Source organism: Phyllostomus hastatus, unplaced genomic scaffold (genome assembly GCF_019186645.2).
Source record: "Phyllostomus hastatus isolate PE091 unplaced genomic scaffold, TTU_PhHast_1.1 phas_contig_86, whole genome shotgun sequence".
NCBI classification, from domain to species: domain Eukaryota; kingdom Metazoa; phylum Chordata; class Mammalia; order Chiroptera; family Phyllostomidae; genus Phyllostomus; species Phyllostomus hastatus.
This window is the reverse complement of record NW_025333977.1, coordinates 68060007-68075092: the sequence shown is the minus strand read 5'-3', so window position 1 is coordinate 68075092 and position 15086 is coordinate 68060007. Positions and strand designations below refer to the sequence as shown.

At 39.3% G+C, this 15086-nt stretch overlaps 1 protein-coding gene across 5 annotated transcripts in view; it reads right to left on the bottom strand.

Annotated features, from left to right (window-relative positions):
• IMPG2 (interphotoreceptor matrix proteoglycan 2) overlaps window positions 1–15086 on the bottom strand; it is an 83433-nt gene that overhangs the window by 41744 nt on the left and 26603 nt on the right. For 4 of the 5 annotated variants that reach the window (XM_045851942.1, XM_045851943.1, XM_045851946.1 and 1 more), the window contains exons 6-10: window positions 14267–14316; window positions 13273–13355; window positions 8838–8999; window positions 4669–4727; window positions 3203–3223 (exon numbers count right to left, since the gene is read on the bottom strand). In XM_045851942.1, the coding sequence (XP_045707898.1) occupies window positions 3203–3223; window positions 4669–4727; window positions 8838–8999; window positions 13273–13355; window positions 14267–14316 (375 nt within the window). The remainder of the gene's footprint in view (window positions 1–3202; window positions 3224–4668; window positions 4728–8837; window positions 9000–13272; window positions 13356–14266; window positions 14317–15086) is intronic. The other variant, XM_045851945.1, reaches the window with a different exon arrangement.

Genomic DNA, 15086 nt, shown 5'->3' with positions numbered 1-15086 from the left:
GCAGATGGGGTACGGAGATGGCAACAGAAGAGAAGAGAGCCAGGAGGCCCAGGGAGTGCCTAAGAAGTCGAAAGCACGTTGGTAGACAAACATGATCTGACTGGGGAGAGCTGGGCCGGCTCTCTGCGCTAAGTCCAAGGTAACGGACCAGCATGCACCATCAGTCATCTTTCCTCTTCCAAACTAGACTGAAACAACTGCTTTAAAGAGGAAAGTTTCTCTGTCTGACAGCTATTTCCAGATTTCAATCACGTGGAGGTGAAATTTTCCCTATCTCAGTCTCTCACCTCAAATGCCCTTGTTGGCTGTTTGACATGTGCAAATTTTAAATAGAAAAAAATAATGCAACCTCATCTCATTAAGATTAATCAAAATAAAGGTATTTCAGAGAAACTCAGATATCCCTTCTTCTATGAAACTTCTATTAGGAAGAAGAAACACACTTACAAAGCCTGGAGCTGAATTTATGAAGTGTGTATACCAGTGTGTATACCAGTGTACATGTTGTTGGTTCACTTCAATGAGCCCTGCTAACTTAAAATAACATGTGCATCTTGAAGGAGGTACAAAGCAAATGGAAGATTTCATGTGCATATAAATGTTTATGTCTATAGTATTTTGTTACACTATGTTTATAATGTGTAATATTTATAAATGTCTAGAAAGAGATTATGCATCATGTAAATAGACTATTTTTGTGCCACACATTCATTTATTCACAGCTCAGAGCAAAAGTATACCAAGAAGTTATGAATAAATTTCATCAATTGCCCAGTACCTGCCAATACTGAACAATTTTGGAAATTGTACCTAGAAAATCTAATGGCTTCATATTGAATTGTTGTCTGTGTCCCCAGAGAGGACTTAGCACTCAGCAACCAGATACTCTTCTTTCGACCACGGGTGAGGGCAGAGTCAGGGTTGTTGTACATGTTGACAAAGGGGCGGCAGTTAAACAATCAGGGTTGTTGGCTGAGTCGAGACCAGCAACACACATGCCTACAGTATATACACACGGAGCACTTCACACGTGCTCAGAGCACAGAAACCTAAATTCTGATCACCTCGGTCAAGACATCTCATACCTCCCAGTCACATAACTTAGAGCAAATTAATTTGCCTCTCTGAAGCAGAATTTCCCCACCACCAAAATAGAATGAATATTAATTCTCATTTTCACTATCCCACAGGGACATAAAAAAGTAAAATGAAAAAAACAAAAAAAATCCAATATTTAAACATATCTCTGAAAGTATTTTTCATTGGACTGGGTTCCTAGACAGTGGATGCCAACAGTTACTAATTTCTGTAGACACAGGATCTGCCTAAATAGTAGGCACTCAGTAAATACTTGCTAAAATGATATAAATGAAAATGAGGAAGTCAGAAAGCCTTTTCCAAATATAAGGTAAACATGCTCATAGTTAGCCTATGGATACACTTCATAAATTCTATATTATATCTATTGATCTTCCAAAAGAAAGCAGAGTTTCAATAAATTTGGAATCCAAAAGCAAAAAAATGACAAGCAACCTTCACCAGGGGTGTTGACTATGATTTTCTATTGACTGTGCTTCCTGTAAAAAATTCTGGAGACCAGCTATTTTTGCAAACGAACTCTTATAAAGATCAGCTTTCTTCCCTTCATTTACCACTGCAAGTGACTTTTGATTATATTATTGAATGCATAGCATGTTTGAAAGTGTTCAGATTAATGCAAGTTTTTATTCCTATTTTGAGTGTGACTCAATACAGGTAGGGCAAAAGTAGGTTTACAGTCATTTTTATGGAAATAATACAATAATTAGTAAATAATAACACAAGAGCGAATTCTGTTTTGCATACTCACAGCTGTAAACCAACATTTGCTTCCCTGACCCACCCCACACTTAAGAGAACTTGTCGGTTACCAGTCTGTAACAGAGGTCTGTGCACCTCTGCCCACGAGCTAAATCCAGCCTGCTGCCACCAAGTGATGGATTTTATGCTTTTGAATGGTTGAAAAAAATCTAAAGAAAAACATTCTGTGATGTTGCAAACTGCCCTGCCTGGTTTCAGAAGCTGTAACCACCCCATGGCTAAGGCTGAGTGAGTGACCTTTGGACCAGAAGCCACTAAGGAGACACAGCTTATCTCCCTGGCAGGGGTGCAGCTTCTGCTCCTTTTACTTCACCCTGCCTGGACCCCAATGCTTTATCAGTTAGCCAATGACAGGTAAGATTCCCCAAGGGGGGAACAATCTAAGACAGGCATGATCACAGGGAGGCCCCAGGGAAGGACTTGGGGGGCTATAGCAAAAGGGGGTGATGGACCCTCACCCCTTGGCTTTGACATAGCTTAAGTCCTCATTCTGTCTGCAGGAAGTCTCCCAATCTCTTGGCTGCCTTACTTCCCCTGCCTGACTTATGCCTGAAACAATGCTGGAGGTAGGTGCAGCCCTGTGCTGGAAAGGGCGGGTTCCCAGGGTGATCAGGCCTAAAAAAGAATATGTAAAATCCTGTGAAACCTGCTTTGTTTAGAATGTTCTCAATTAAATAATAAGGGTCCGAGCAAGAAATGAGTTTGTTCCTCAAAGTTTTATGGCTCTTTAGCTATCTGACCCTGACTCAAAATAGGCCCTCAGAGTTCTTTGTATGTTATCTATTGTTTGATCCTTACTGCCTGATGATGATTAATGAGCTTTACCTGTATTCCTGTGCAAAACAAACCCAATACAAGCCCGTTGAGTAAAAGGCTCTTGGCCCTTCTCCTCTGGGAGATCAGCCACCTTTTCTCCCCAAGCAGATCATGTCTTGGTAGACTTATTCTCATCTGCGGTGGATGGTGGGGCTCTGCGGGTGAAGCCCCCTCACTCTGTGACATGTGAAATTATATGAAATTTATATTTCAGTGTCCATAATAAGATCTATTCAAACACAGCCACATTCATTTGTTTTCAATGCATTGCCTGTATCCACTTTCATCCCAGAGTGGCAGAGCTGAATAGCTGCAACAGAGACCATACAGCCTGAAAAGTTTAAAATATCTACTATCCGACCCCGAACAAAAAAATTCTGTCAACCCCCCATCTGTACAAAGATGGTTACTGATGTTGGAAGTGGTAAAGGATTGAGACAGGCTCCCTTGAACCTAGGTCCACCACCTTTTCTAAACTAACTGCTCATTCATTGGATAGCATAGAAAGTACTAAAAAGTACTCTACCTGCCATTTTCCTTGGGGAACCTGAAAATAAAAATTGAAAGTGTTAAGCAGAACTCAAAACAGTTATATTTGCCACACAATTGATCAAAATACAACTTCTTAATAAATCTCCTCTGAAATGTTTCTTTAAATGAAAATGTGTGCATAGTATCAGAAGCTGTCAAATTCCTGTGGGTTTCAGGAAGTGAGCAAAGGTGGAGAACATATTCTATTTTAAAATAAATAGTCTTTACTATCTTTAGACTTTGTTAAAATACTTTTAGAAGAATTCATATAAGTTTATCTTTATAAACAAACCTTTTCAGTACGTCAGCAGGGGACTCCAGTAGCTGGCATTAACACAATTGGGAACACTTTTAGAGAGATACAATGTGTTACGTAGTATTGAAATAAATGAAAAATCAGGTAATATACAATAAAGTTCTAAGGGGCTGGAAGGGGCCAGGACTGACTAACCTATAGGATATTGCATAACCATTAATATTTATTTATTAATAAAGCAAAGAGCTATAAAGTCAGACACTTTGTTTCAAATGTATAAGCTAATTTACAGGCTCTCTGTCTCAGCTCAAACTTCATCCCTTTAAACCTGTTGGCTTCTCTTTGAAATGAGTATTAATAATAACATTTATTCTGAGGATACTGGAGATTAAGTCAGCTCAGGAATGTGAAGGGCCTAATGCAAAATATTCACTCAGTGTTCTCAGGTATTATACAGCATGTCTTAAGCAGGGAAGAAATACCTTCAAAAGAGGTCTCTGATTGACTCAGAACTATTATGTTAGAAAAGAAGGTGAATGCAGAGTTGCCTTACATCAGGACCTCCAAGTCCCCTCAACAGAATATTGAGAAGCTTCAGTAGGACTTCAAGCTACACCTAATCTGACTACAGGCACCCCTCAGTGCCAAATAACAGCAGTGTAACATGCCAGCAGCAAGGTGAAGACATGAATTCCTAAGTTCTTACCCTGGCCCCACTGTAAATCCAGTATGCATTATTGTACTATTAGATATACAGGGTCTGGCCTGTATAAAGCCTGCCTGAGTGCAGTCAATAGGGTAATAATATGGGTGTGATAATTTATAGTTTTAATTAGACCACTTCATCTAAAATGTCATATGGTGTGCTTCAGCAACATACTATTATGTTACAGATTACATGTTTACAATTTTGTAATAAAAGATTTTGTAATAAAAACAGGGCATTATTTGTGCTGGATCCTATAGTGTACATTATTATTATTCAGATTTAGTATACAGATCTTGAATTATTATTTTGCCTTTGGTAACTTACTTTTCTCACCTGAAATACTAGCATTAGGAATGTAAATTTACCAGAAGTAGCATTAAAAAACAGCATCAAGTGATTTTGAATTATCGGTGTATATATAATGTACACTAAAGGGATACTGCACTTGATATAAACAATGCTACTAAACATGCACTTTTAGAGGAAGTCTGTTTACCTGAAGTCAAGTACACGGATGTCCTTGTAGCCTGGTAACCCAGTAAATGCTTGTTCAACCTGTTAAAAATAAAAATAAAATTTATAACTATGTAGAAATGTGGAAAAGGATGTAGAAAATAATGCTTTGAGAAATAGAATATAAAGTGCACTGTTTACAACTCTTAGAATCTTGAATACATACAGATACACATGAATCCAAAAGTTATTAAGAAAATTCTAATAATTACAGTGTTCGAATATGTTAGATAATATGTCTAATAATTACAATGTTAGAATAGAATGGAGTACAATGCTAGAATTATAATAATGTCTAATAATTACAATGTTAGAAAATGTTAGATTACAATGTCTAAATGTTAGAAAATAGTGTTTACAACACTGATACAGTTTTTTGTCTTTTAAGTTTCTAATACGCTGTAATATTAGTTTTTGTTCGAATTATAAAAAGCATACTTCTTATTGGCAATGCACTAGTGTTTCCCTTACATGATGCAATGTGAAAAAAAAGCATTAGTTTCAAAAGAAGCTATAACAGTATTTTTAAATGTCATAGTTTGGATTAGAAATCTGGCTTCAACACACACAGTAACAAACACTCGGGTGCTTGTTTCTTAAAAGTTGTCTGTGATGTCTGTCTCTTGTTCCTACAATACAAGGGAACTGTGGACACAGTCAACATGAGGACGAAATCTGACCCTTGCCAGAGTAGCTCAGTTGGTTGGAGCACCGTCCTGTACAGCAACAGGTTATGGGTTCACTACTCAGTCGGGGCATGCATGGGAGGCAACCAATTGATGTTTCTCTCTCACATTCTCTCTCTCTCTCTCTTTCTCTCTTTCTTGCTCTCTTTCCTTCCTCTCTCTTTGAAATCAATAAACATATTTCTTTTAATTTTTTAAAAAATCTGTAGGACTGGATTAAGCCCCCAGGAGAGGCCCTGTTCACTGGTTGTCACAAAGGAGATTATGAATCAGTGACTGGGTAACTTCTCTGGTCAGAAGATCCATTTATGAGCACCCCATCTGCAGGAACCAGTTTTATTACTGAGTCTTTAACATCCCACCAAGTAAATCAGTATCTGCTTAGTGACTGGAGCAGGAAAAAAGGAATTCTAGTCTGGACTAAATATCTAAAAATAATCATGTTATGCACAAATACCAAATGTTTAACAGAATTTAACATTTAGTCCACCACTCTCCAGAAGATTTGATCCAGATAAGTCCTCTGAGGCCAACAGCAGAAGAAGGGAAGCAAGTTGTTAGTGTACTTTGGAAACTATTAGTGGAGCTTTAGGCAACTGCTTTTAAAACTAAGCCCTCATATAATCAAGAGAGTGTGATTTCTGAAACGTCTGGGTTTAAAACAAAACATAAAGTCATAGATACAAAGAACGTTTTGATGGTTGCCAAGCGGGAGGTGGGTTTGGTGGATAAGAAAAAGGTGAAGGGATTAACAAGCACAAAATTGTTGTTACAGAACAGTCACGGGGATGTGAAGTTCAGCATGGGGAATATAGTCAACAATATCGTAAGAACTACGTATGGTGCCAAGTGGATACTACGTTTACTGGGGTGATCACTTTGTAAATTATGTAAGTGTCTAACCACTATGCTGTAGAGCTGAAACTAATATAATGTTGAATGTCACTGTAATTGAAATAAATAATCAAACAAATAAATTTTGGTACACTGAATATCTTCATGCCTTAAGAATAAAGAATCCAAACACATGCAACTTTCTGACTATAATAATTTGCCTTGTTTATTCTCTGAGAAGAAACAGAGTCTTGCTATAATTCTTAGAGGGTGGGGGTGGGGATGGGACCCTCAGGGCAAGGAATCTGAAGACTGAGGGATAAAGTCCCAGGTGCTATTGCTGGGAAAGGGGCTGTGCACGTCTCTTTTATAAAATGAATGCTGCCCCGCTCACCAACCACGTCAGCTTTCGTAAGATTAAAATGAATGTAGCTGAAAGTACTCCATTAACTGCAAAATGTTGTATAATTGCACATTACTATTATTACTAAACTCATCTTACTTTAAGTTTTGCCATCTCTTGAGTCTAAACACATACAGATATTCTAATCCATCATATCCAGTTAGTTTCTACACAGGTGTTCGGTTGTAAGAAGTCATTCCACTTTACTAACATCAAGATTAATAATAGGTACCAGGTATTGAGTGACTGCTGTGTACTTAGTGCTTTGCAGTGTTACTTCCAATCCTTGCAACAATCCCAAGAGATACATATTTTCCGGATTTTATAGATGTCAACTAACTTGCCCCCTGGTAATGCATTAGGTAAGTGACTGAATCAGAATTTATTTAATCGAAATGTCTCTAACACTGAACTCAGTATTTTTCTCATTGAATCATATGCCTCTTCCTCTTTTCCCTGACACACAATAAATGCAGTTGAGAACTAGAACCAGGACTGAGAAAACAGTGAGGCCCACCACAACTTCTCACCTGAGTTAGGGTGAAGGGGGCTCTGTACGATGTAAGGAAAGGAACACTCTGAAAAGAAGGTGGAGATCTGATTTCCCCTTCTACTCCTAGAAGCTGAAATGACCATGAACTAGTTACTTAATCTCCTAGGCCTCATGTGTGAAACGGAAACACGTGCCCACATCAGCAAGCTGACATCAGCAAGCAGGACACCCAGCAGCCTACAGAACACGGAGCAGTATGCCAGGACCCTGTCTGTGCTCAGACTGTGGCTGGCTTCAAGCCTGAACTTTCCCTCTCTGATGTCATACTTGGCGTTGTCCCAAGCTTATCTTATTCTTACTCTTCACCTCAGGAAAAGAAGGAGAAAGAAGGAGGATGAGGAGGAGAAGAAGGAGGAAGAAGAAGGAAGGAGAGGTGGGGTAGGAGGAGCTCCTGAGCCTCAACGCCCCAGGCAGGTTTTGTTTTTCTCTGTGTGTCTTCCAACATTATCTAAGCAATGATATTGAAGGAACAATCCCTGTGACTGTGCCCTCAAGGGAGAGAGCTTGAGAACCCCCTTCTGTTGGTAGTAAACACGGAAAGAGGATCTTACAGAGACTCACCCCCGACACTGCTGGGCCACACGTGGCTACTGGCAGACATCTGGTTCCAGGTGAAGGGACAGGGGATGCAGAGACAGGCCAGGGAACCAACTGTTTCAAGGTAGGCCCAGACTCTTCATTAGCTTCAAACCACCTCAAGCCAACAGCTACCTACCTCCTAAAGTCCCCAATGGAGATGTTTTTCAGAGTGTTTATTGGATGACCTCCAAATATGCAGTACATTTGTTTACTCAAACACTGAGGCTTATTAACGGTTCTTTAATCCAAGGGCAGAGAAAGCCAGACAGCTGATCTAAGACCCTGACTGATGCCAGGTGGCCTCTGGCCTGGCTGACATTTCTTCCACATTCCGTACACCTCACAACTTGGCCACACAGCTAGGAAAATTAATCGTCTGGCCTACATGCCAGTGTCTGATGGCTACAATGATGCTGCATGGCTGGAGGTGCATATTTTTATTTCTCATCTAGACACAGTGTCTAGGGAAGGAAATTAGTCCAAGGTAATGGAATTGAAAAATGTGGCCAAGAAGAACCCCCTCAAGAGGAAATGGAAGAAATAAACAGGAAGGAGTGGAGTGTCCTGTAATTGGGCAGGGAGGGAGATGGGCACTCAGTGCCTTACAGCAAGGGACACGAGAAGGGAGACAGCATGGTCATTTTTGACTGAAGGAACCTTGAGTTCAAGCCCTATATAGAATTCTTCCAGAAAGGAAAGTTGTGGGCTAGTCTAATTTAATGTTTCCTGAAGAAAACACTACATTGTATGTAGTTTCTCAAAGATGCTCATTTCTCCAAGTACTGTTAGGTTAAAACCATGCCATGGAACACATTCTTCCTTGGCTTTGCAGCGAAAGTTGGAAATAGCATTATGTGTTAGATGGTGAATGTATGAAGATTTTGTTTCAATGAAATGACTCATCTGTCTTGCTGTGAACTTTTCACAGAGCTTTCTGAAGAAATGCCTAAGTTACCACCCTGGAATCAAGCAGATGAAGAGCTTGAGTCCTAAACCCACCTTTAAGCAATGTTATGAATATGGGAAATTTACAACCCAAGAAAACTGTCTTGCTTAAAAAAAAAAAAAAAGAATAAAAACAAGCCAAAATCGCCCACCTCTGAAATAAACTCTTCTACCAGGCTCTGGTGGTGGAAACTAGAGGCATCCTGTAGCTCTTCCTTGTACTGCTCCCCTAAAAGGTGGATACTGAATTCTGCAACCTGCTCCGCTGCTGGTTTTGTAGACTCTTCTATCGCAGTCTCAATTTCATTGCTAATCTGAATTTTTAGGGAAAGAAAAATAAATGTTAATGTTTACTTATTCAGTCAACAAATACATACTGGTTGCCTATTATATGCCTGATGCTATCTATGCCAAAGACAACTTCTGATGATAATCTTTCATACAGTGTTGGACTTTGGTACTAACTGGGTAGACTTCAAGATGTAGGTTAATATTAAAATTATGGTACATTTGTACATTCTTTTGAACACACAATGATCAGTTCAGGGAAAGAGAAAAATTTTCAAAAATAACCACCAAATTTGACCATCTGTGAGTTAAAATTGAGTCGGCCATGCTAAAATTATTATATAAAAATAGCCTAGAGGCATGATTCTCAACACTGTTTATGTTTTTACAAATTCTTTGATGTATTGGTTAATGGATGACAGCTGGGTTCTCAAACCTGCTTCTGCATTAATTGGTTCCAATATGTCATTGTAGTTTAAGTATGTGAAGAAAATCTAGCCATCCAGAAATGTATTGCAGAAGAGAGGAATATATTAACAGCCTTTTCAGGTAACTGGATTTCTTTTTAGGTACTACACCAAGCTCAATAGGAACAGGTGGTAGTTTCTTAATGGTTTGCTGCTACGTGGAATCTGAAACCATACCAGCACATTTTTGTACTGTGATATTATTAGAATCCACGTCTTCTAGTGGCCAAAGCTGGCATAAAGAGAGCAACAAAATGAATACTGAATTATAATCCAAAGAATAAACATCCATGTACCCGTACTAATATGATCTAATAAACAAATATATAAGAAGTGACAATAGTTCCTCATTAAAGAATTCCAATTAATAAATGTGGAAGGAATGAGGGAAATAGAACATCACTACTAGAACATACAGTAATAACTGCTGCATGCAAGATACACCTGAGTTCATCTATTCCCAGGAATCAGGAATAGAATATAAATCAGTAAGGGGATCATTTGAATTACAATGTTCTCATGTTCCCATATTGCTCAGGACAAAGATTTTAAAACACTTAAATTTTGCTAAATTAAATACACATTATACCATAGTATAACTACAAACAAAACAGAAATAAAGTATATGATTTCTAAAATGGTAGGTGAAAAAAATGTACTAGGAAAAACCAAAATGTAAAATTGTATCTTGGGCTTTATTTTGAACTAATTCTTAATTTTTAACTAGGCAACCTAATTCTTATTAGGAATCTCAATAGTGTTTTGTTCTATAAATTGGCTTCAAATGATCCTTTCTGTTTTGGACATTAATGTTCCAATTGATTACACACAATTCCTTCATTTCTACTACAGTGAATTTGATCTCATTCTATAAATGTTTCCAGACCTAATCATAATTATTCCTCCTCAAGTTCAGAAGTATAGTATCATTTTTTATTCACTCATTCATTCACAAATATTTATCAACTGGTGATATTTTTAGCACCATGAACTTTGTTTTGGAGACAGTGGTACTAAAGGTAAAAATACTGAGTTGGCATCAACACAGAAATCCCAGCTACTAATGGCCTTTTTCAGTGATAGGGAGGGTGGTGGGGCAAAGTGGTTGACTTATTCTGATTTCACAAAAGATGAAAGGTTCAAGTTTGGAAAGAGAAAGTGCCAGGTAACTGAATTGCACCTTTTTAGGGAATATGTTCAGAGTTTGCTGTATATTAAGTAATCAAGGATTTATGAACCTCAAAATTTTAAAAATACATATTATACAAAACTCCTTACAAAATGTTTCTATCTTCATGGGCATGTGTATTTTTTAAAAATCTGAATGTGACAGAGAGTCCATGTTGTATAGTGGCCAGGTTACTATTAATAATGACGTATTTGAAAAGCATGGTGCTTCTTGATTTTTAAACTACATAAAAGCTATATCTTTTCCCACTGAAGAAGAGGAAGTTATTCTACTCGATTGTAGCGGGGAGATAAGGGATATAAGAATGTAGGCAAAAATCCCCATAGTAGATCTGGCTGCTGTGGCTCAGTGGCCTGAGTGCCAGCCAGCAAACCAAAGGGTGGCCAGTTTGATTCCCAGTCAGGGCAAAAGCCTCAGTTGCAGTCCATGTCCCCAGTAGGGGGTGTGCAAAAGACAACCACACACTGATGTTTCTCTCTCTCTCTTTCTCCCTCCCTTCCCCTCTGTCTAAAATTAAATAAACAAAATCATTTTTCCTTTTTTTAAATATATTTTATTGATTATGCTATTACAGTTGCCCCATTTCCCCCCTTCACTCCCCTCCACCCTGTACACCCTCTCCCACCCATAAACCCCCCTTTAGTCATGTCCATGTGTCATACTTATGAGTTCTTTAGCTTCTAGATTTCCCATACTATTCTTACCCTCCCCCTATCTATTTTCAACCTACAATCTATGCTACTTATTCTCTGTACCTTTTTCCCCTCTCTCCTCCTTCCACTCCCCTGTTGCTAACCCTCCATGTGATCTCCATTTCTGTGGTTCTGTTCCTGTTCTAGTTGTTTGCTTAGTTTCTTTTGGTTTTGCTTTAGGTGTGATTGTTAATAATTGTGAGTTTGCTGTCCTTTTACTATACATGTTTTTTCTTTATCTTCTTTTCTTAGATAAGTCCCTTTAACATTTCATAAAATAAGGGCTTGGTGATGATGAACTCCTTTAACTTGACCTTATCTGAGAAGCACTTTCTCTGCCCTTCCATTCTAAATGAGAGCTTTGCTGGATAGAGTAATCTGGGATATAGGTCCTTGTCTTTCATGACTTGGAATACTTCTTTCCAGCCCCTTCTTGCCTGTAAGGTCTCTTGAGAAATCAGCTGACAGTCTGATGGGAATTCCTTTGTAGGTTACTGTCCCCTTATTTCTTGCTGCTTCTAGGATTCTCTCCTTCATTTTTACCTTGGCTAATGTAGTTATGATGTGCCTTGGCATGTTTCTTCTTGGGTCCAATTTCTTTGGGGCTCTCTGAGCTTCCTGGATTTCCTGGAAGTCTATTTCTTTAGCCAGACTGGGGAAGTTCTCCTTTATTGTTTGTTCAAATACGTGCTCAATCTGTTGCTTTTCCTCTTCCCCTTCTGGTACCCCTATAATTCGGATGTTGGAACATTTAAAGATGCCCTGGAGGTTCCTAAGCTTCTCCTCATTTTTTTGAATTCTTATTTCTTCATTCTTTCCTGCTTGGTTTTTTTTTCTTCCTTCTGGTCCACTCTATTGTTCTGAGTCCCAGTTTCCTTCCCATCCCTATTGGTTCTCCATGTATCTTCCTTCATCTCTTTTATGGTAACCTGCATTGTTTCATCTAATTTGCACCCAAAATCAACCAATTCTGTGAGTTTCCTGATCACCAGTGTTTTGAACTGTGCATCTGATAGATTGGCAATCTCTTGGTCGCTCAAAAGGATAAGCCCTGGGGCATTGATCTGTTTGAGATGTGTCGCTCCTGTCACGGTGAGGGGCGGAGCCTTAGGTGTTCACCGGGGCTGGGCACCCCAGTCGCTAGGTTGTGATGTTGTATGTGGGGGCAGGGGTGGGGCGGGAGGGAACAATGGCGGTAGCTCTGCTCTCCTGGGATCCTAGTCCCCTCCCTGAGATCCTGGGCTGCAGGCTCTGCCCTGGTTCACAATCACAGCCTCACTAGGTCCGCCAGTTGCCGCTTGAGTACTCAGGGTCCACCTGCTGCGATCTTGCGCGCCACCCGCTGTGATCCTACGTGCCCCGGATGGCCTACGGATGGCTCATGCCCTCCTGGTTGCCCTCTGCACCCAGTTCTCCCCATTCTCCACGCTCCGCGACCCAGGCAGGCTGCTGCTTGTCTCCGCCCCTCCTACCGGTCTGGATGAACGGGTCTACTTCAACTTCTTGGCTGTCTGACTTCCATTCAGAAAAATTCTCTGTCAGTTCTGGGTGTTATTCTGCGTCTAAATTGTTGTTGTTCTAATCTTGGTTGTACGTGGAGGTACGGTGCGTCCACCTATGCCTCCATCTTGCCGGAAGTCCTAACAAAATCTTTTTTAAAAATCCCCATAATAAATTATGTCACACAGCCCACAAGAGACAGTGAGTGGGATTACCATAATGACAGCTCCTGAGACCCCAAGTCATTTCATTTACAATTTGAAGCCCTGTCTCGCCAAAAGCGTGACTCTCCAATGAATATCTAGGATTCTTTCTAATGTACTGGTTTTAGAATCCAAAATATTTCCATAAGAGAACCACAGGAAGTCTTGTGTACTCTTGCAATGGAATAATGATCTGTCCTAACCCTATTCTCCTTGTTGGAAACTAAATAAAACAGAGCGTCACTCACACTCTCCTCCAGCCTCTCCAAGCCGCTCTCTGAGGTACCTTCATAAGAGCTCACCCCTGGATATGGGACACTGAGGACAGCGCCTAAGTAGAAAAGGAAAGACATGTGTATAAATCCAGTCCCTGACTAAGTCAGAATTTATATCATAAAATAAGGAATTGCCTACAAAACCATTCCATAAGGCAGCTGCTTTTTCATTCTGGAAATTCTATGCATTCTAACCCTATGACACATTTGCATAAAGTGTTCTCAGAGTAAGAAATAATTATGATTCATTCATTCATCCAACAAGCATTTACTGAACACCCAGTCTATGTCAAACTTCATGCAAGACGCTAGGGACACAGACACAGTTCCTATCCTTAAAGCGCCATTTATCTCTCTAGTAGCAGGGATAAATACTGAATGAAGTCGCACAGCCAGTGAGGGGAAATGGGAGAAGGCTGGAGACTAACCACAAATCAATCATTGCTGACGCTGGGCCTCAGTATGCTATTCTCATTTTTGCATACATTTGAAATTTCCAATACAGAGAGGCTTTTAAAAAATTGATAATAAAGAAGGCAACTACCAATTTACAGGAAATAGAGAAGTTAAAGGAACATGCTAAAGTACACCACAGAATGCAAGCGGGACAACCCTTGCTCTGGGAAACTGCACAAGACAAATCACAAGTGGTGAACCTAAAGGTTCCACCTGCTGACGTGAGCAGTGGGGACAGAGTGTTTGCCTCACAATAGTTCTCTAGGTCGTGCATTTGTTTTCAGCAGTTTTCTGATTTGTACCATATTCATTAATTAAAGATTTTTAAGTGCCCACAATGTAATACCATAAATTTGTTTTTAAATTACTTTTTCTTGAGGCTTATAAACAACATACATGGACAGAGAAACACAATACCTTTTAAATGAGAGCTGAAAAACAATTGCGAGCAAGATTGTGTTAAACCATAAATAATTTTAAAAGAAAAGTATGTAAAGGCACAAAAGCACACCTCCCAATGTGGAAGTCTCACCAACAGGAACGAGAGACGACAACTCAAGGCTGGGAAAAAAAAATGGCTGGAGTTAATAAAATGATAGAAATGTGAGGGTTTGTTTTTTTTTTTTTTTTCAAAAAGGAATTCAATAGATATTCATCATTTATTTATTTTATATTTATTGACTCGTACTCAACTAGAATCACACTATACAAAGTATTCCCATACTTATTATGCCTTTTCTCCCAGTTTTATTCTCAGTTCTTATCAGTAGGTGAAATTATTTTGTTCATTTATTATCTATTTCTTTATCTCTATCTCCAACCCCTTAATCCTCTAGAATGACATTGTCTAATATGGTAGTCACTATACATAGTTAGCGATTTAAATTAACTAAAATTAAATAAACTTTAAATGACAGTTCTTCATTCACACTAGTCACATATCAAGCACCTAGCAGTCACATGGGACCAGCGGCTGCCACATGGAACAGCACAGTGAAGAACACCCCGCCATCACGGAAAGCGCTGTTGGATGGGGCTGCCTTACGAGTCTAAACTCCGCGCGACCAGGGACTTTGCCTGCCCTGTTCGTGCTGTTCCTCCAGACTAAATAGTACCTGCTATTCAGCAGACATTAAATAGATATTTTTGAATGAGTGAATAAATAAATACTATTGACAATGGCAGGGTAGAAGACATGTGTCATACAGTTGTGAACAAAACATCCATGGCCTATGAAAGTCACAGTCCTATAGGAAGCAGAATAAATGATTATAAATACAAGTAGTACAGACTGGAAAGCACTGGCTTCTAAGAGGAACATACAAGCACAA